The 22,747-nt window shown below is 45.9% G+C and overlaps 1 protein-coding gene across 4 annotated transcripts in view; it reads right to left on the bottom strand.

Moving 5' to 3' along the window:
* Myo16 (myosin XVI) overlaps nt 1–22,747 on the bottom strand; it is a 524,759-nt gene that overhangs the window by 400,614 nt on the left and 101,398 nt on the right. Inside the window, exon 1 of one of the 4 annotated variants that reach the window (XM_078016334.1) lies at nt 17,575–18,083. The exons of 1 other annotated variant lie outside the window; for it this stretch is intronic. In XM_078016334.1, the coding sequence (XP_077872460.1) occupies nt 17,575–17,602 (28 nt within the window). In that variant the 5' untranslated portion in view covers nt 17,603–18,083. Of the gene's footprint in view, nt 1–17,574; nt 18,084–22,747 lie in introns of those variants that run through there. 2 more of the 4 variants (XM_078016331.1, XM_078016332.1) reach the window with 2 other exon arrangements.

The following is a 22,747-nucleotide window of genomic DNA, read 5'->3' as shown; positions in this document are numbered from 1 at the left end:
ATGGATGGGGCTGGAGAATATCATACTAAATAAAATAACCCAATCCCAAAGAGCCCAAGGCCGAATGGAATGTTTTCTCTGATATATGGATGCCATTCACAATGGGGGTTGGGTAGGGAAAAACAGAGGTACTTTGTAGCAGGGAAGCAGGGCAGCAGGGAAGGGGATATGGGGAGAGGAAGAATAGTAGAATGAACCAGACGCTATTACCCTATATGCATATATGACTGCAATACAGGTGTGATTTTGTGTCAGGTACAACCAGAAGAATGAGAAGTTATACTCCATTTATGTGGAAATGCGTAAAGTGCATCCTGCTGTCATGTATAGATAATTAGAATTAATAAAAATTGTTAAAAGAAGTTATACCTGAGAAATATACTTGGAGTCCATATATCAAATCTCCTGGAATATATAAAACCTCAAAACTCAACAGTAAAACATCCAATTAAAAAACATAAAATGCATTGGAGAGAGGATTCTCGGAGACACAGGACAAGCGCATGAGGGGAGACGTCCATCGTCACTAGCCACTAGAGCGACATGAATGAAGTCACAAGGACCTGCACACACTCCTCTCCTGGGAGCTAAAATTAAAAGACAAATAGCGACAATGCCCGAGGCTGATGGCCGAGAGCCACAGGACCACACTGCAGACGCGGCTGGGGACGTGACACGCGGCAGCCGCTCACAAGAAGAGTCTGGCAGTTTCTACACTATGTGGTGACAGTTCTGATGAGATCCCACCCTCGTGGGGACCACTTAGGACGGTTCTGGCCGCTGAGGCCCGGCCACCCCGGGGGCAGCAGGAGCCCCTTCCCCCCAGCTGGGCTGCGAGGGATCTGCGGGGAACAGCACTGTCTGGGGCTCAGCCCGCTGTGCGCTGCAGCCCCCGGACAGAGACGAGGACAGTGCCGGGTGGGTCACCTGGTTTCTGGGCTGGTCATTTTTGATGTTTCATCGGGAGCTCTGGAGGATGTGGTTCCTCCTTCATGAGTGGACCCCGCAAAGCTGAGTCGAGTGCGCTCCAGCGGCAGGCCACCGTCTTCCCGCTACAGTCGGAATGGACAGCTCACCGACCCATGTTTTCCAAAAGAAAAGTGAATCATCAGAGGGAAATAAATTCATCACAGTTTTCCTGGGGAAAGGGAATATAACTTGGAAGGGAGAGTCTGTCCGTGTGGATCACACTTGGATCACATCAGCTCGCGTCTGCAGACCAGGGGGGCTGGGTCAGGGCCTCCGATGTTCCGCACAGGGAGCAGAGGCAGCGCTGCACCCCAGTCCACTGTGCTCCTGGTCACCATCCCGGCTGCCCCTCGCCGGGCTCCTAAGGTCTGGGCAGCACAGAGACTGGAAGGCGTCACCTCCATCTCTTTGGCCACCGTCACTGAGCCTATACAGGGCTCAGAAGCATGTCCTTTGACTGAAAAGGGAAACTGCATGGTGTGGTTCCGACTGGGTTGGCTGCAGGCGGCACCAGGACCACCTGGCTGTGGGGCCCTGGCTGCTCTACGCCCCAACCTTGCACCCGGGGGTTTCTCTGATGAGAGTCCCTGGTGTACCCTGCACCTGGACGTTCCTGCCACACCGTGCTTCTGATATAGTTTAAGACAATGACGTGTATCCTCTGGAGTTTTCTACTAATGTTCCTAATGGACATTGAGAGAATTGTGTCTCTCACAGATGCGAAATTCATACACATTGAACACATCAACTGCTGTGAGCTTTCAAAAGTAGAAAATAATGCTTAAAGCACAAGACATAATAAGACACACATGAAAAAGAATGACTTTGGACCTTTATTTTACACCATGTACAAAGATTAACTCAATGTGGATTATAGACTTGAGACTGTAAACTCTCTGAAGAAAATGTAAGGAAAGAGCTTCATGGGATCGGACTTGGCCATGATTCCTTGGGGTTGGCAGGCAAAGCACAGAAAACAAAGCACTGAACTCCATCAAATTTAAACATTGAATATCAGAGGACACAAATAATTGAGTGAAAAGACAATCTATGGAATGAGAGAAAATATTTGCAGGTCATATATCTGATAAGGAGTTAATATCCAGAATATGTAAAGAACTCTTACAACTCAACAACAAAAACCAAATAACAAGATTTTTTAAAATGGGCAAAACCCTTGATAGACATTTCTCCAAAGATGATAAACGAATGAGTAATCTGCACACAGAAAGATGTCCACGATCCCTAATTATAGAAGAATGGGAAGGCAAAACCACAGTGCAGTAGAACCTCAAGTTCATGACGGGACTGCTACTGAAACAACCAAAGATGGGGGCTGGTGAGGAGAAGGCCCTGGGACCTCCTCGCTGTTGGTAGAATTGCAATAGTGAGTCACGAGGGAAACATTTTGGAGTCCCCTGTGAAACCAGCAGATCATCTTAGACTTTTACTCCTGGGTATAGAGCTAAAGAGTCGAAAGCCAGGTCCTAAGCAGGTATTTCCACACCCATGTTCCGAGCAGTGTTACAACAGCATGAGGTGCAGCCACCCAGTGTCCACAGCCCAGGGACCAACAGGACAGGTGCACACAGCAATGTGACTCAGCCTTTCCAGGAAGTCCTGGGCCCTGCTCCAGCAGGGGAGGACCTGGGAGGCATCTTGCTAGGTACAAGGAGCCTGATATTCAAGGACGAATACAGTAGGGCTCCTCATCACTCCTCAAAGTGGCCAAACCCTTGGCATGGCAGCTCCAGGGACTGAGGGATCAGGGGAGCTGTTCAGTTTAGATGTTTATGAAAATGGAGCGGCAATCTTGTCTCGTTTCCCGCTTTATGAGAAGGTTTGTTACAAATGCTGCCAGCCTAAGAGACGGCTGTCCAGGAAGGAAGTGTGGCACTCACTCCCACGGGCGGTGTCCGCCCCCACCAACGCACTAGCAGGGATTTTATTCTCAGAATCCGTTGTTACAAAGAGCTTCCAGAGACTCCTTTTTTTACTGCATCTACAATGATAGTGAAACAAAGAACATGGAGGACTCAAAGACAAGAGTGCAATCAGTTTCAGCACACTGCCCCGGAGCCCCAGAAAGCCCTCGTCAGCACTGGAGTCTTTGGAAAGAGCCGGATTTTAATGTCCTTGTAATCAAGCTGCACAAACATATCCCTCTCCATAGAGGCAAAAAGGTAGAATGGAATTCCACTGGGGCCTAGAGAAAAAGTGATCCAGTGCCTCCTGCACTGAAACACTTCTCTGAAAGCGGGAGAAGCAAAGAAACTATTTAAATTAACCTAAGATTTAAATTCCTCTCAAGAAAATCTACAGTGTTTTTCATATTGTTAATTTTAAAAAGATTTATGGATCTAGAGGCTCTGTCTTGCTTTCCCATCCGATTATTTGAGCATGTTTTCCTAGTGGGAAAATATGATGAACACCGTCCTTTTAAGTTAAAATGGGAATAAAACACACATGACATAAACATTCCTGTGTACATATATAAAAATCTATATCTTTGCACATCGACATATGCTCCTCTACATTTAATACTTCCCTTGCAATATTTTTTAATGACAAGTTACCCGATTATGATAAACAGCTCTTCCCTGGATATGGATTTACAGTCATCACACCTGCAGAAGTCAATTCTGGGTAAAAATAAAGCTGAAGATTGCCACCCTGATGCAAGGTCCCCGGCTCATTTCCTCAGCACACCCGATGTCCACTGGTTGACTGAGGGCAGGTACGTGCTGTCCTGGGCCCGAGGTCGCTCCAGAATCAAGGCCAGGTGCTCATACTCAGCACAAGGCCTAACCTGGTGGACACAGCAGCGACTGGCCGGCAGCCCCTCCACACCCGGGACCTGGGTGGCCACAGACCTGCAGCCCCACCTGTGGAGATCAACTGCCTGGTGTTAGGCCTCGCTCCATCACTGGCTGGCCACAAGGCTGACCGAGGGCTTCTCTTCCCCGTCTCAGTGACCTCACATGCATGAGGCGGGGCACAGGGCCTGCCTCAGCCCAGCACACCCCAGGAGGGCTTCTCTGGAGAGGGACAGCACATTCAGATCAGAACGGCATGGTGACAGCTGCTGGATCTCATGCCACATTGTGGACCTCGGGCCTTTCTTGTCCTGATGCCCCTGACAGCTAAAGGCCATGCTCCCCTCCTGCATGGCTTAAAGATTTGGAAATGCAAATTGCTGCCTTGTTCCCTTTCAAAAGAGGATGAAGCATTGGATTAAAACAGCTTCCATCAACTTGGAGTCCCGGCCCCAGACAGGTTGCCACTCAAAGGTGTTCTCTTTGGGTTCATACTCAAGAGAATAAATTTAGATCTCTACCCCAAATATACATTTTTTTAACTTTTTGGTGCTCTGAACTCAGGGATGCTTAACCACTGAACTACATTCCCAGCCTTTTTTACTCTTATTCTGAGGTAGGGTCTCACTAAGTTGCTTAGGCTGGCTTTGAACTTGTGGTCCTCCTGCCTCACCTCGTGGGCTGCTGGGATTACAGGTGTGTGCCACCATGCCTGGCCCAAGTGGAGACATCTTTGGATCTTCAACTATTGAACAACCTTGTGCTCTGAGTCCACATCTACCTGTGTCACCCTTCCTTGTCATCCTCGGCTCTGGTTAGATGAGACTCAGCTCCCTATTCCGGCCAGCCCAGGTATTGGATAGACCAGCTCCCCATGTGCACACCTCCCAGACAGCACAGCCTCCAGATCAGCACCCTGTGCTCCCTGTAGCTGACTCCTATCAGATGGCCCCAGCGCCCTTCAGTCTGCATCCTGAAGCCACATGGCAAAATGAACAGGGCCCGTCGCACACACACAGGAGACCACCAGCACAGGCTTTCCACTAGCAACTCCTCTTTAAATTCCTTCCTCTTAAGTCACAAGAGTGCACATGTCCACGCAACTCCAACTGCAGGGTTGCAAGTAAGTATTTTGGAAGGCATCTCATCATCTTCCTGAGCCTTGGAACATTTTTATTTAACATCACTTTGATATAAAATATTTTCAGTCTTGAAAGGGACTGAGACAAAATTGAATTCTATAGTTAATATTTAATTTTAATTTTATCCCCTTTTTTGTTCTAAATATATTTAGGTGTAAATAAGATGCTAAAATTTCTTTTATTTTTTCTAGTTTATATAGCAAGAAGTCTCACCTGATTAATCATTACAGACTTTAAAACTTTATAGAAAATAAGGAAACACTACACTACAGGGTCACAGAAGGAGCTCATTTGATTATGTCTAAATAATATCAAATTCACCAGCATTATTTTGACAGATTATTCCTGTCACAGAACATTTTTGTAAGATAAGAGTCCACCATATCTTAAAGCTAATTAATAAATTCTACAGGACGCCATTAGTTGACCATGAGTTGAAGAGAGGCAGGGGGTTGACTTAATGTCCCGTGGACTCTATTTTCACAATTTTAATTACTTCCATCTAACGAAACATCTTCATGGTTGGTTTTCAATCAAAAAGAACAAAACTGTTTTTCAAAATGTAAAATGAGGTTACATAGCCTATCTGTGTGCCTCTGGAATCTTTGGAGAGATGTTCAAAATTAATTGACTTACAGGGGAAAACAGTGTGTTAAACTCTACAACAAGCACAGATGACGCCTGAGTGGAATGGGTTGGGGTCCCACATCCCACCCAAAAAGCAAAGCAAAAGAACATCAGATGAATAACGAGGCCCCCCCCTTCACAAGAGGGGTGTCCTTCCTCTCATGGAAGGGCCACTTCTGAACCAGGCCGACTTGCAAACACACCCTGGGAACCAGGAGGAATGGGGCTCCTGACCCAGCAGGCAGGGCTACGGGCAGCAGTCTGATCCCGGACAGGGCTGCGGCAGGGCAGGGGTGAGGACTTCCAGCCTCACTGTGTCCTCACCTCTCAGCCTCGGGAAAGGCTCTCGTCACTGCGCTCTGAGCCAGGAAGCTTCTTTCTCTACCCTCCAGATTCTGCCACTTGTCACAAGGAAGGAGAGGGTGTGCAGGCTGTCATGGGGGAGGGGGACGGAGGGCTGGGCGGCGGTGCTCTCTGGGGCCGTATCTCAGCCTCTGCTCTGCATCCCCATGAACTCCACCCTAGGTTGACCTGTCTCGTGTTTTGCGACATGCTGTGTTCGGCAGCCACAGCTGGGAGGAGGACAGCCGCTGAAGGTCTTCCCAGAGTCCTGAGGAGAGCAAGCCCTTGTTTTGTGGGAGGAGGAAGGAGGTTGGTAAGAGGGGATCTGAGGCAGGAAGTGGGCAAGTTCGAGATCCTGGATGTTCTTACCACAGGAGGGTCTGTCTAAGGACACAGGACATCGCACGTTATTAAATCTCACAATGTTTGGGGGCCGTTTTCAACACTGAAAACTACTGTGGATAATATCAATCATTGGAGAATGATATCAGTCGAATTACATTGTTATGTTGTATACATGAACAAATAGGTAACAATGAGCACCATTGTGTACCATTATAATGCAGCAATTACCATGGGGGGAACTATTAATTACCATTATGTGAACTGGTTACTTTTGATGATCATTTTTATTTATCAATATTATTGTGTCATTAACATGTCAGATCATATTAATGTAAATTTGGCTTAAACATCAAGTCAAGTTTATTGCACAATCAGTCTTTCTCTGCCAGAGCAATAGCCCACCATGGACGAGAAACAGCAGAAGATCCGTGAGGGCCACAGTCCTCTGCCTGTCCCCACTGAGAAGTCCCTGCCATCTGTTTTCTTGGGGTGTAGGAATGAGACACAAAACTGCTGGACACTGTAGTGCAGAACCACACTTAGCACCTTCTAAGATTTTAGAAAACTGTAGTGAAAGCACACCACTCATATTACTCTATTTATAGTCTAAATTACTGCTGTTATCTCCATCAGAAAGCGGGAACTCAGGATCCCTGCAGTTTGTCTGCAGGGCTGAAATCCACTGGATTTTTAGGCTCTGTGTTCTGGCATGTTCCTGTATATGAGTCTCACACTGACTGCTTTTCTGCAACAATGAGAGGCGCCCTGCTGAAGAGCAGCTATGCAGGTATAGTTCATAAATGTTCATTTATGTTTGAATCCATAATTGAAGACAGAATTAAAACAAGGTAACAAAAAGTAGAAAGATATGTTAAATGTAGCATGTTTAAGCTATTACTTACAAATAGCAACTCAAGTTCATTAAGAATTCCTTTTCTATAAAGCAATTTAAAATATAGACAGATTATGGGCCTTCCATTCACAAGTAGCATAATAACTAGTTATTTAAAGAAAAAATATCCTTCCCATGTGTTAATATTCTAAAGTATGAATAAATTTTAATATTTCAGCACATGGTTATAATCATTTAGATATGTGAGAGATACATCAATACATGAGTGGGTGGATGGATGCATACAGAGAAGACAGACAGACACATGGACATATGTTCCAAACATTTGTGAGCAGGCACCTGCATGAGGAGTGGAACAGAGGAAGCACAGGAACCCGGGGTCAGAGCTGGAGGACCCCCGGCTTGACATTGTGGGTGCCTCTGAGCTAACACTGCTGGACCGTATGCACCTGAAGGCCCATCCCCACTCATTCCATATTGTCCTCTGCCCCCTTCAACACACCCTCCTCCTCTTCTGCTAAGAGCCTCTGCGAAGAACAACGGCCACTTGACTTCCCAGAACCACTGGCTTCTGTCCCTGTCACTCCTCGTTCTAGACAACAAATAATTCAGGCCTCTTAATTCTCCTTATTTGGGGGACCCCTGAGCCTCTGGCATTTAATGACTCTTATCCAAACCTTAACTCTTTTTTTTAAAAGAGAGAGAGAAATTTTTTTTAATATTTATTTTTTAGTTTTCGGCCGACACAACATCTTTGTTTGTATGTGGTGCTGAGGATCGAACCCAGGCCACACACATGCCAGGCGAGCGTGCTACCGCTTGAGCCACATCCCCAGCCCCATACCTCAACTCTTAGCAAAAGGCCTTTGCAGCCAAGTTAAAGCCGTGGGCAGCAGGGAGTAAGTGGGTGTGGTGCTCACTGCTGACCACAGGACCAGCAATGTCTTCCTCCTGTGTTTAATCGGCTTGCTTTACAGCACACAGAGCTTTTGATTTTGCTTTTTTACCACAACTATCTGTGGAGGTGACACTTTGTTTGAACTTACCCCAGTGACCTCTAGACCGTGCCCTGAATGCCTAAGTCAGTTTAAAACTTGAGAGTTGAAGAATTATTTAGATGGACCCTGTGGTTGCAGGACACTTCTTTAGAAAGCAGCACCTGATCAGTCTGTGGTTTGGAAGAGATGCTTCAAAGCACTGCACAGGAGGGCCACTGTCACCAAACCATCACAGGACAGCACGTGTCTCATTCCAGCACTCATTTATGACAATTTGTGAAAAACAGTTTCCTGTACGTCAAGCCTCCTCCAAATCTGTGTTGCTGTTGTTATTATCATTTTCACTTTTCAAGCAATCGGGAGATGACAAAAGACCACAACACACGGTCCCAACATGTAGCCCACCGTGATTTTTTTTTCCGGTCTTGCTGTACATCAGACAAACTGTGGAGGGCTTTCTGCACATGTGGAGGGAAAGATGGGTCTGAGATTTCAAAGATGTGGAGGCAGATGCATACATCACCACCCATAATCTACTTTGACACAGTGAATCAAAACTACTCATGTATTTCCTGTCTTAAAAAAGTGAAATCCTGTGCACCACCATCTTCTCCACCCATTTCCTGATACCTGCTTCTCCTTTCAGGAGCCAGAGCTTGCACGTGCTCAGAATGCTCATCGCCACCCGAGTGGTGCTCAAGCACTGCCATGTGAATGCCACCTTCTCCTGCCCCTGGCACCACTCATGGCCACTTTCACCAGTGACCTCCTTGTCTGCTACGCCAGCGATGCTCCCCAGGCACGGGCTGCAGTCCTGACCCCACCTGCCATGCTGCTCAGCACACCCTGCCAGTTGACACAGCGTCCCTCCTGATCTTGCCTGGAGACCTCACACCTGCTTTGTGGACACTTTTCCCAGCTGTCTTTCTAAAGGAGCTGACCTGAGCCGTCCTGCCGTGATGGTTGTTCTGCTCCTACAGCACCTTAATAAACATCCCACATCTGCTTCAAATAGACACCATCCTGAGCTTCAGATTGGTGCACATGACTAAACACTGGACAGGTCTCCTTGGACATCATGGAACGTCCCAACCTGTGTGCTTCACACCTGAAGTGTAGAGGTCACACCAAGGACACAGGTGCTTGAGCAAGAATCCAAGTGTTTCCTCCTCTGTGACTCCTAAATCTGTCCCAAGGCCTGGGGCTCGTGGTACTTGATTCTCACATTCACCCACTTCCCTGCATTCTCGGGTGGCTTAGGGTCTCTTAAGAGCCACCCGACTGGCCTCCTGGACTCAGTGGCCGCTCCTGCCCAGGGTTCTCTGCCCTTGATCTCTAGCAGGAATCTTTGCTGTCTGCTCTCAGGGTTGACGTGTGTCAGAGGCATGGGCCTGCTTTCAGGAGACGTCTAGGCTCACGTTTCAGAGTCCCTCTGCGATGTGGACATTCGGATGGGGAGGGAGGAGCACATTCGCAGTCTGGACACCCCAGGCCGGCTGCGCTGGTCAGCAGCCCGAGTGGTCTGCTGGGCTCTGAGGGCGTCAGTCTGAAAACTGACAAAAAGCAGAGGCAGAGACATTTCTCGGGAATTCCCCAAACAAAGATGGTAGAGATGGAATGATCAACTTCACCAGGACTCGGACAGAGGAGAGAAGACGAGCAAGATGGCACCCAGAGCTCTCACTGTGATGGTGAAACACGCCAATTCAGCCTTATATAGTAACCTCTGCAGTCAGACCAGGCGGGACCCCCACCCCTCCACCCTGACCGAATCTGTCACCTGGACAGTTTCCTGACTGCCCCTCCCCAGCCTCCCTCAGTTCCCACTCTCCGTGCTCTTGGAAGGGCAGATCCAAACCCAGATCCAGTCACATGGCTTGCTCTCGAAGAGCATCGCGGTTGTCCAATGTCCCACTGTTCCTTTATCGGCACGTGGCAGGGCCTTTGCTGGCTGTTGGAGTAGACCAAGCCTCAGTGCCGGGCTGCACCCAGCCTTCTCTCCCCTGGGCTCACTGTGAATCCCCGAAGGCCTCGCGCTCCCTCTGGAAGCTGGTGCGCTGTGCTCTCCCGGCACAGCTGGTGCTCCTCCTGTCTCCAGCGCCGTCACACGGAAAGGCACGGAGCTGCCTGCTCACTCCAACCTCCCTCTAGACTGGGGTCCTCACAGAAAAGAAGTCTATTTAATCAAATCCATTGACTGCACAGAATCCTGTCCGTCATGAGTGTCAGGCACAACAACAATGGAGAACTGCGCCAGGAGCCCCGAGGAGCAGAAAAGTCTTGTCACAACAGGGGGGTTAGGAGGCTAGCCATGGTCACCAGGTCCACCATGCAGTGAGGTGAGACAGTGGGAACGACAAAGGGCGTGATGTCTCACTACAGTGATAGCAGGGAGCCAGACTGCAGGAACGGGGACAGGTGCCCGAGGAGCACAGGCGGAAGACTCCTTCAAGAAGTTTGGAAGCAAAGGTAAGTGGTGCTGAGATATCAGCTTGTGTAGGGGAGAACTTTGTAATAAAAGGCAGCATCGAGCTGTCCCTTTAGGAAGAATCAACCAAATGGGAGACAAAAACTTGAACTTTGAGAACCCCGATTTTCGAGTTAACAATCACAACGAGCTCACTCCCGCCTCGGGGCCTTTGCACTTGCTATTTCCTCTGCAGCCACTTCTTCCTGAAGATCTGAACTTCTCCGACTCCTCCCTCCCTTCATCAAATACTCAGAAATGATTAATGGAAAGAAAATCTTCCCCACAGTCTACTTAGAATAGTTTCTTACCCTTAGTCTGCTCCAGGTCACTTATTAGCTCTTCAAACTCCTTCACTTCCTCCATATCAGCTGCTGCTACACAGATTTTTTTTGTCACAACTGTTTATTTACTTGCTCTTTGTCTCACTGGCATGGGGTTTCAAGACAGTAGTGACAAGAGCTGGCTTGTTTCTCAGGTACCTTAGTTCCAGTCCTTGGAAGGGACCAGGCATTCAATAAGACTTTCCAAATGAATAAATATGTGAATGGATGAACGAATGGGTGGAGGATGAAACAGAAGGAGACGAGTCCACACAGCTCAGTTGGGTCACTGTGGCCTGCTACGGCCCCCGAGTGATAGAGCGTGAGCCAAGATCGACAGAGTATGGAGCCTCCTTCACCAAGCTGCCTAAGGGGACAGCATCACATTAGAATGACAGATGTCAATGATAACACGGGTGTGGGACCCTCCAGATACAATGACCATCCTTTAATAATGCATCGTCAGCTCGTGATGCACCCCGCCTGGCAAGCAGCCAGGGAAGTCTGCAGGAAGTCACGCGCAATTAAAATTCCATTATATGACGACCTGTTCTTCAACCCTGCTTCTTGACTGAGGTCACAGGAAGGAGGTGTGTGTGTGTGTAGTACATGCGTGTATATAGTGCATATTCACACGCACACACGTTTATCACTTAAGTGTGTACATTATCTCATCTATCCAGGAGAGAGAGGCCTGAATTTTGATATGGACGTGGATGCAGGTATCTAAGAGTCAGTGTCTTCCTTAGCAGCACAGTTAATGGTCTCTCTCTTCACTCTCTCCCTTTCGTCTGTTTCAGCATTTGGGATTAAACCCAGGGAGCCCTCTACACTGAGCTATTCCCAGTCTTTTAACTTTGAGTCGGGCTTCACCAAGTTGCTGAAGCTGCTTTGAACTCATCCTCCCGCCTCAGCCTCCAGAGTCAGTGGGAATATAGGCACAGGCCACTGTGTTTGGCTTGACTTATATTTTCTTCTCAACTGTGTTATGTTTATTGTTCCAGACATATAACTAGTATAAAAATATCATTTATTTTAATAGAATTTAACAAAACACTGTTGACATCATGTACAAGAATGGGAAGTTATACTCCAAGTATGTATAATATGTCAAATATACTCTGTGTCATGTTTATCTAAAAAGAACAAAGAAAAAGAGAAAAAAACAGTGTTGATAAAGTTAACAAAGTATCCTTTTATTATATATATAATGATATAAAGTATCAGTTTGAAGCAGTTTTGCTGTGTGTTGAAACTAATGTATTTAATAGACCATAAGAACTACAAATTAACAGGTCTTATTCTGTTTTATTTTTAATTTTAAATGGCTGGATATATTTTACAAAACACCCAACTTGTGATTTGTTTTTCTTTTAAGTATAGTTGAAATTCATTTAATATTGAATGGAAGAGAAAATATGAGAGATTACCTAGGAAAATCACGAGACTTTCAATCAGAGAGGATGGGCCTTATCATATGTCTACCAAGTCAGAGGAACCAAAAGCTGTGCCTGGGACTAGACAAATGGATCGATGTGGCTAACCAGAGCTAGAAGCAATTATATTTAAGAATTAAAAATGTGACAAAAATGGAATTTCAATGAAGGTTGTACTTGTAGAAACAGAAAGGGAATAAAAAGTAACCCAGCCTCACATACATGTTCAAAGATAAAGATTATCTTCACAAAGATAAAATTAACTTTAAAAGATAAGAACTATCTACTTCAAAGAGAAAATGAATCATCTGGCCTTAGGAAAATAGATCACAGAAAGCAACAAGTACATCCAAAATCCACGAGAGAAGACAGTTTTCCCCACCATCAGTAGAAAGTTAGTGGCAAATAATCACCAGAAACACCGATAAAAGACTACAACAGGAACTCTGCCGTCAGAACCCAGAGCCACTAGAACATCTCCTTACATGAAAGATCACATAACACCAATAAGAAAAATAATTCTAAAAATACAGTGTAAATAATGAAAGCAGATATGAGGAAACAGAGCTCTTCGAAAATGGGGAAAGCCTTCACACTGGGAAAACAAAACCCAGATGTCCCCGGAAATCATCTTTCAGCCACGAAGCTGCATCCCCGGGAGAGAGAGGCCTTCATGTTCCCAGAGCTCACGAGACTCAAAATGCCACAGCTTATTAGAAGGTGTCTAGCAGCTTCTACGAACCTAACCAACACGTGCCACTTAATTCAGCATTCCTGCTTTTGTGAGTCAAATCTCTTCTAACAAAAGCCAAAATATTTAGCTCTAATGTTTTAATACCTGTCAAAAGGGAAGGATTTAATAAATGGTTTAATAAATGTGGTGGAATATTACACAGTTTTCAAGTATCCGAAAAGAATATTTGGGTATATTATTTGGGGCCTAAAAGGACGTCCGTGTTGTTGAGGGAGAAAGAGGGGCTGTAAGAGGGCCTCTGGGCCCACAGTACTGCTTGAGTAAGAAGACGCGGGTGACCTTCGAAGCTGCAGGAGAGCACGCGGTCCTCGGGGGGAGGGAGGTGTGGAGGCCAGCCCGGGATGAGGAAAGGAGGCAGCAGTGGAGGCAAAGGAAGTCGTCAGTGAAGTCAGGGAACATCCAGAGCGCCAGGGAGCACGGGGCGTGGTCAGGTGGAGTCAGCTCAGGAGGTCTCCCGTGCACCCAGCCTTGCCACCTAAGGTGGTTTGAAGTGGGCTCAGGGAGGCGTGGACGGTAGGTAGCAAGAACAGGGCCACAGGCAGAGATGGGAGCCGAGAGCTAAGGCACACATGCAGGCCACCTTCACGTGGAGGCCATCTGTCCAGGCACGCCCACGACGACAAAGGAAACGGTGGGACTCAAGGGACTGGGGAACCCATGGAGTCAGCCATCTGACTATGTGAAGGTGGGCATATGGGGTCACCTAGTCACCTGATGGAAATGCTGGAAGAGACTGGTGACACAGGAGAGAAAGCGGGTGGCAGAAGAAGGAGGGAAGCCTTTGGGGAGGCGAGAGTGGACAGGACCAAGGGCACACTGGCTCTCGGCGAGTACGGGGTGGGCCACTCACCAGGGCAGAAGAGTGTGGCTCACCTCATCTGGATGTTTCTGCTTTGCACTGTGGGGAGCGAAGGCCAGGCAAGGGCTCTGGGCAGCAGCGCTTGTGCACGGTCAGCGTGCAGGAGAGCACCATCCACCTGCCTGCTGGAGACTCAGGATTCTGACTCTAGAAGGAAATCACTTTGCTTTCCCTCTGATGACCTTCAAGATCATCCAGCTTCTTTGGTGTGAGGACAACACCCTGGCAGACTGGGTTCAGCCTGCGGCAGGCATTTGCCACTTGAGGGAAGCAGAGGGCACTGGGATCGAGGCCTGGTGACTCGGGGTTGACCCTGCCTGTGAACTGAGCAGAGTGCCAGTTACAGGAGAGGGAGAGGCAGAGGGTCTGTGCATGTCCAGTGGATGCACAGCTGCTGCCCTGCAGGTGGACAGGTGCAGTGTGGGGCAGAGCAGAGCAGGCCTTTAGTGGAGGTGGCATCCTGAGAATCAGGGACAAGAAGAAAAGAAGGGTGACCCACTTACTATGGCATATACCAAGCTTTCTGCCACAGTTCATTCTTGGTTGAATCAGCAGCCAGGAGAATATCCACTTCATCCTACTTTAACCTAAACCTATTGCAAATAGTGCTTCTCTGAACCCAGGTGCTCAGAGGGCTGAACCAGGAGAGAAAGGGCTGGGCAGAGTGGCAGCAGTGCTCTGCTCCTGAAGGCCACTGGAGCAGATTGACCAGGTGGACTTCTAGCTTCTGCTCCTGTTTGCTAAGAGAGAAACAGAAGCAGAGCTCCAAGGTCATACAGAGCCATACAATTAGGAGCCCATTACTTCCTGGAGTTCCATTTCTCACTCCTCCATGCACCTCAGCTGAGCCATCTGGCCAAGTTCATGTTACCTCTGACCAGGGCAGACGCCGTGTGGCCAAGGAGGAGTGCATACACAGACACAGGCACAGGACTGAGGTGGGCTCTCACTGCAGATCCACCTGAAGGTAGTCATAGTCACAGAAATAAATGAAACATCTGTATTTTTGTAGAAGTGGTCTTAAATTATCTTGATATAGCCACAATAAATTTCTGGAGCTTAGCTTTTACATTCTATATAAAACATACTGAACCTAGAATTCAGTCCATCCCCTGCAATCAGAAATGATAAGGATCTAAGCCATTTATTTCTAAGAATATCCTCTTAGACTGCCTAAAAGTTTTCCTCCTATGACTGTAAAAGTAAAATATCTCCATTGTAGGCCATTTTGAAAATAGAGGGATTTCTGAAAATCACATAAACTCATAAACCGGAGATACCTCAGGTAGATTGACAGGAGACCTTTCGCACACAGGTGATCTAACATTGAGTCCTGAGCACTCCAGGCTACTGAACGTTCCTGGTAAACAGTAATCTTAGTTGCCTGACATCGCGGGAAGCCTTCCTTACTCTGTCCCCTGTAGCACATGGGACGCTGTGGCCACTCACTGCCCCTGCCCTGGAACTCAGCCACTCCCTGCTTTGCCTCCTGTACTCGGTGATAAGCCAGGGCCAGAAGGAAGAGAGGAGGTGATAGCAATGAGGTCAAGGGAGGTGGGAGAGAGGGTGAAGAGTGGGGCAGCTGGGCATTACCTGTGGATTAGCTTGGCAGGGACAGGGAGCCAGCCGGGGGTCTCGTGCACCAGGAGCAACCACTAACTCGCACACCACGGTGCTTATAGTAAACCTTCTCAGACCACAAAGGCCTAGCTTTACCTTCGTAGGAGAACCACCCTTTAGATCCAGCTGAAGACACATTCTGAGCACCTAGGAATCCCTCAGCTGGCTCAGCACCAGGGACATTGACCTTCTGGACTCCTGGGGGCCCGTCTCGCCGCCCTGCAGAGGGGCAAGCTCTCGGTGAGGCTCACGCTTCCCAGTGTCTCACAGGCCGGCTACATACACTCAGCTGGGAAGAGGAGAAGCCTTAGGCAGCAGTGCCTGACGGCCTGGACAAATCCATCAGGAATGTCTTATCAAAGCATTTGGAACATTTTCATGAACAAAGGTTATTAATTTTCATTAATTAAAAATTATTCATCCCTTAAACCATTAACTCAGATTTCATCTCTTATACTGATGATTCTAAGAATGACCTCAAAGGCTTCCATTGACTAAATAGCCTCACTTCTTTTAATTTCCTGTAATTCTGTACTCAAACAATCCAGCTCAATAAAAAGTAAGATGAGGTGGGAAGGGTCACTTTACAGGTTGGATGACCACAGCTCCCCTCCCCCATGTCTTTGTCACTCTGTCCCTTTTGCTTTGCCCAGCTTCCTCAGCTGCCGTCTGTCAGGTGTGTTCATTTTCCCAAGTCAGCACCCAGTTTCCTCGTGGGAACGATGCAGAGGGTTTTAGGAATTTCCTCTGCAGAGGCACAGACAGGAAAATAATGGCATTGAGTTGGTGCAGTAAAACATGAGAAGCGACATGAAAACCAGCCGCGAGCACTGTCCAGTGTGTGCCACCCAGATAACCCCAAGCTGCACGAGGTCAAACGAAGGACAGCTACATGACGCTTAAATATACTGCATGTTCCCAATATTTAGTAATCAAAGAGCTCATCTACAAACTTACAAGCTGATCAGTGCATTCTTTTTGGAGTTAAAATTGTTCTGCCAGCTAAAAGCCCTCTGCTTTTGGCAAGCTAAAGAGTCACATTTTATCTTCAGTAATCACAGAGTTGTAGTTCCTGTATTCATTCTCCTCCAAAGACAAGAGAAAGCCACATATTCTCTCCTTATCAATCATTATTTAGTGTCCTCTAGGAGAACACTCAACATTCATCTGAAACGTGTGTTCCCTTCACATGTTACCTAGTTTAACATTGTGGTGTCCTTTGCCGGCAAAACCTTAATCCTACCAGGAAACCATTTTCTAAAAATGTCATCTGTCCCTTTAAGATCATGATATAAAGGTACAGAAGTTTTCAGAAGTGCTATAGAGAAAAGGAATGGAATCTAGTGAGCTACTTTTGCTCTAAATATGTCTTCCTTCTCATTGCCATCCGGAGGGGTCTAGATGCAGGTATTAGCTAGCTCGGGAAACCCTGCTGATATTCAAGCCATGAAGACATCCCCAATGAGCATATCAGCCAGTGGAAAACTATTTTTCACCAGATGAACATCAGGGAAGAGCATTTGGTACAGAGTCACTGGAAGGTGCACAGCCCAAGGACAAAAGTTCACAGTCAAGGATAACCCTGAAGATCAAGCTGAGAGGCAGCATCCAACGCAGGCTGCATCAGGGAAACTCTAGAGGAAACATGTAACTACACGACTTCACACATGCATTTATAATTACATTCTGTGCACTTTATTAATATGCACTAATGCCCAGAAATATTTTATAGGATTTCTATGTCTTGCTCCCCCACCCCTTTTTGTTGCTCTACATATCTTTAAAAAATAAAGCTGAAGTTTTAAAGATATCTGTTAGTATAGCAGTTGGATGAATATGGAATTATTTCACCATCAGAAATTAAAAGAAAATATATTCAGCCTGTATGGCTTTCCGAGTCACCATTCTCCGACACTCATCCGGGTGTGGTACTCCAAAAGACCAGCCTGAATTTTGGCATCTGCATAAAACAATGCTTCAAGAAGACAAACGAGCACAGGAGCAAATCACCAAGCTTACTTACAGCACTTGATAAAATGATAGTGAGACATCTTTCCCTCTCAGGCAGGAGGCTTGCTGCTACTGGTTCCAGCATTCTCTTCTGCTACAACTGTCGTCCCCGAGAATGCATTATTCAGAGTCCTTACTCAGGTAACACTTTACCTCGGGATGCATTATTGAACCAAGGCTCCGTTCCATGATCGAGCAAAAAGCTCCCAACTCATTCTCATTCAGCACCTGGAGTTCAGAGAAGCCTCCGGTGGGTTCTGAGCCACCGCGCTGCACGTGCTATTGTAGCACCCTTGATTGACACGCTCCTGGTGCCAGGATCCCGGGGAGAGTCAGCGCTAATTGGTGCTCTCCCACGGCCACAGTCTGCCGCACGCCCCGCGCGGAGGTGTGCTGCAGTGCGGCGGCTCTCGGGTCCTGCCTGTTAATGGCTTTTCAATAGCTTTCGGATGGCAGCAAACTAAGCTGATGAACAGGCAGGAGGTAAGTAACCGAGCAAGGGATCCTCGATCTGTTTGTGCTTATTGTCCATCATCCAAGCCTGACCAGATTCTTCGCTGCTGGCAAAGCTGATTATTTTTAGTTGCCACCAGTTGCTGTGTGTGAATAGGAAATTGACAGCAAGGGCTCAAAATAACCAGCTCCTAGAATCAGAGATCCTCCGATCTGCCTCTAGTGATGAAGAATCTGCATTATGCTTCACAACACATCCTTTTTGGTTATCTATGCAGAATGCAAAACTTAAATTATCCACGAAAAGCTTTTGGTCTTGCATGGCTTTAAAATTTAGAATTTTGCTACCTCTGCAGGCTGCAATGAATTTAACTGTACAACCTTAAGGGGGTGAAAGAAGTCTGACTGAAATGGAATCAGAAAGAAGAATGACTTTGTGACATTTGCCAGTCAATGGATGGATCTGGAGACTATAATAATAAGTGAAATAAGCCAATCTCCAAAATCCAAAGGTTGAATGTTTTCTCTGATAGGTGGAAAAGCTAACCCACAATAAGGAGGTGGAAGGGGAAGAATACAAGTTCAGAGGAGTAGACAGAGGGGAATGACGGGAAGAGAAGGGGGATAAGAAAAGGAAAGTGGACGAATCTGACATAACTTTCCTAGGAACATACATGAGTACACCACAGTGAACCTTACCAGGTGTATATCCACAGACTGGGTCCTGATTAGAATGAGTTATATTCCATGGTTGTATGATTATATCAAAATGGACTCTACTGTCATGTATAACTAAAAGGAACCAATAAAATATTTTTTAAAAAATTTTTTAAAAAGCACAATTTAAAAGTCATTTCAAGTAGTGCTGTTTGTCAAGTACTTGTGTTTCCATATTATCTGAAAATAGCTGATGTCAAAGTAAATTACTCTACATAACAGAAAAAAAAGAAATACATGTTCTCCAAAGGTCTACTGTAATAAATATAAATACCATATCACAATGTAATATAATTCAATAGCCATGTTAATCACACAAAAGGTCACATTTAAGTTACTTGTAAATAAAAATTGTGAGTTTCTTTTTTTTTTTTTTGCAGATTGACACGTTTTATGATGATCCTCTCTTAAAGCAAGTTAACATAGTCAAGAATTTGTTTCAGAGTTTGAAGCCATTGAAAGGGTAAAAATGAATGATTTGTCAAACATTCATATATTTTTGTAGTAGAAACATAAATCTTAGATTCCCTTACTAAGTAAAACCCAAAAGGCAGTGCTTTCATTAAGTAAGATTATAAAACTAAAATTTATATGGTAAAGGGTCATGATTATTCACTGAATTGCCTTCTGGGCATTTTAAAATGTGATGTAAAAGAACAAGATGAAAGTTTCTATCAGAACAGTTCAAATCCAGGTTGTGCTGCTAACCGAGAGTCACATGGACCTCTTATCCAACCTGCTGGACCCTGGGTTTCCTCATCTACATATATAAGTGTAATTTCCAACCCTCATTCTGTAGGTGGGAAATAAAGCATGGAGAAATTATAGTTTATATTGTTGGTGATCAATAAAAAGTTACCATTAAGGCTAACGGGAGAATCATGTGATCCTCAGTACACTGAACCTCGCTTTCTCAGGAACTAGGATGGGGATGCACACCCTTCTGCAGTAATGCCGACCCTTTTTTATTTCTTCTTCCCACCATTAGTTATCGAGAGTTATTGTCCGACAAGTCTCCATGTTGGGCACTATTCAGTAATAAATCTATGGCCTCAGCCTGTGCATAGTCTAAAACAGCCTTAAATCAGGGATACACAGCCCACTTTTTAGGGTTTCCTTTTGTGCTGTGTAACTCTAATGACCTGTAAGCAACGACAGAGTCTATCATGCCATGCGTTACCCTGTCACCCTCCTTAGTCAGCACAGACCTTCACACACATGACCTTCCCTGATGAGGTGCATGTGGCAGAGTCCAGGGTCTCTCTGAGGAAGGTCCTCCCTTCAGATGTCCCCACCTCCTCCTAGTGGCACAAGCCAGATAAGCGCATGCTGTCTGCACACCTCTCTCCTCCCCAGCCGCTTCCGTTTCTACTAGATGCGTGCCTCTGCCTGGGTGCCCAGCACAGATCTCCACAGCTGAGTCCTGGGACACCAGTCACTCTTTTATTTTTTGGACCAGGGAATGAACTCAGGGACACTTAACCACTGGGACACATCCACAGCTTTGTTTAACATTTTATTTATGTAAAATTGCTAAATTGCTGAGGCTGACTTTGAACTCTTGATCTTCCTCCTCAGCCTTCCCAGTGTCTGGGATTACAGGTGCCATTGTGCCTGGCCACTCACTCTTTAAAGTGGAGGAGCATGGGGGACAAGAGGAAAAAAAAAAAGTCATTGAAAATATGATTGATTTGAGCCCTAAAAACCCGTTTTTAGATGAGGTTCGGGCAGGGAACCTCACGGTACCTGGGAGAGTAAACATCTCTTCCCATACTCCCAGGGCTCATCAGCAGACAACTTTGTTTTTCACTTAGTTGTTTATTCTGTAAACATTTGGCAAGTCATTGTGTTGGGCCTCATCCCTGCCCTCAGAGTGCTTGTGCCTGGTGACCTGCAGACAGGAATCAGGTCAGATATGGAACTGGATGGCCCAGCGGCACATTCGAGGAATCACAAAATTGGAAATGCAGGTCCTGAAGCCAACGGGAGCAACACCTGGTCCCCTGAGGCCTCCAAGAGGGATCCACCAGGAGCACGTGCAAAACATGCTTCACACGCGTGACCTGTGTTAGCCTGGGCTTCTACACACAGAGAAGAGGCCCTGCTGTCTCCACACAGGCAGGATCAGAACATGGGGTAACTATGTTTGCCACATGGAACTACATACGGCTTCACTTTTTTTCATTGTTATAAAAGAAAAAATTTGTTTCTAATGTGGAAATTAATATTGAGGGAAAATAGAGTTGGCTCCATTAACTTTGCTTCCTTCATAAAAAAGTAAAAAACGGTAATTTTTCATGGATTAAAATTTCTTGATCTATGCCCATCCCTAAGAAACTCAGCTCAACCACATGGATTATTTTGAAATCCTACATTTTAGATATAATATCAGTTAATGATGGCAGCAGTGAAAAGCTGAGGCTAGAGTTATTGTTAGCAATTTATCCATTTTGAAGAATTGGTCATTAAGTACAAAATTAAATCCATACATTTGAAAAAAGGGGGTTTTTTTCATTGCCAGAAAACTTACCAACTAATAAAGCACAAATATTTTATTATTTTTAGGATTATTGCAATACACTATTGTTCTCACTGAAATGTCACACATTTCAAAAGCAATTTTGAATTGTCAAGAATCTTCTCTTTCATACACAAACAGCTGCTAACTATTCATACTATTTCTGATAAAAACACATGATTTTTTTCTTTCAAATGTTAGCATTATGATACACCAGATTTTTTTCAAATAAGGTGGAATCATTTCTCAACCAAAAAACCACCCATAAAACTGTAATGATTCTAGTCAGAGACAAGCACTTTAAAAGTACATATTTGCTTAGTAAATATACATTCATATGCCTCAGGTGAGACACTACTTGACAGTCTCATTTATACACAGCCTGTTTGGAGTGTGTACAACACACAGGCCCATTATTCCAGTCTTTTGATGAATAATTCCTAAATCTAATTGTTTCCATATTTTAGACCTTATTAAGTAATAGCATTAAAACTGAAGTCCTCCAACATCTCCATTAGTAGGGTGTATATGCAAGGTAGATTACAATAAAAATTCCAAAAGAGGAAGAAGACTACACATGAATTTTTCTATAAGGCAAATTCAAGCGCTGTGACAGGCATTCTAGCCTCTGCCCTGGGAACAGACTGCAGCTCCACACATCAGACGTTGATGAAGAAAATCCCATTACGTTTAGGAACCTCAACCAGGGGTGAACCCCTCACACTGGCTGCAAAGTACACGTGTAATATTCCCTGTCAGGAGAGTGGACCTCTTCCGGGTGGATGGTGTTGAGATTCCTCCTGAGAACATGACCCTGGTCTCATGACTCAGGGTCCCATGAGGCTTATAGAGTTCTTTTCTGAAAGCAGCAGACAAGGCATGACCTGAGTTGTCAAGAAGAAAAATGCGGAAGGAAACTCAGCTCTTGCTGTAAAACGGGCCTCACTGGTTAACCAAGTGCCTTTCGACCAGGATTCAGCCTGCCTTGCTTGATTGGCAGCTACCTGCCTTTCTGGTCACGTCCCTGTCCTTGGTGTGCCCACTGCTGCTGACCGTGAGCTCAGCCAGCCTTGTTCAGCCACTGGCTGGCCCATGCAGGACTCCACAGGACGGTGGGCTCACCCCACCCTCTCACATCTCCCTTGTCTCCAGCCAGAACAATGGTCATGAAGTTAGACGTGGGCAATCGGGGGGCCCAAAGAGGGGACTTACACTGCAGATTGGCATGGCAGGAAGAAAGCAGAGTGTCCTCTCTGAGTCAGCAGAGCACTCACCCAGCTCGCCTGCTTAAAGATGAATGTGCTATGTGTGAGCCAGAAAACACTCATTACCATTGATTCTGGTATTTTCATAAAATAGCAATAAAAATTTCATAGAACACAATTTTAAAAATTGCTCCACAAAAGACTAAAGATTGCTTTTCATGTCACATAATATAGAGCAATATAAAAAGATAAGCACATGTGTGCATTGGTATGGATACAGGGCCACACAGCCA

This window comes from Ictidomys tridecemlineatus, chromosome 6 (genome assembly GCF_052094955.1).
Source record: "Ictidomys tridecemlineatus isolate mIctTri1 chromosome 6, mIctTri1.hap1, whole genome shotgun sequence".
In the NCBI taxonomy this organism is placed as follows: Eukaryota; Metazoa; Chordata; class Mammalia; order Rodentia; family Sciuridae; genus Ictidomys; species Ictidomys tridecemlineatus.
This window is presented reverse-complemented; position numbering and strand designations above follow the sequence as displayed.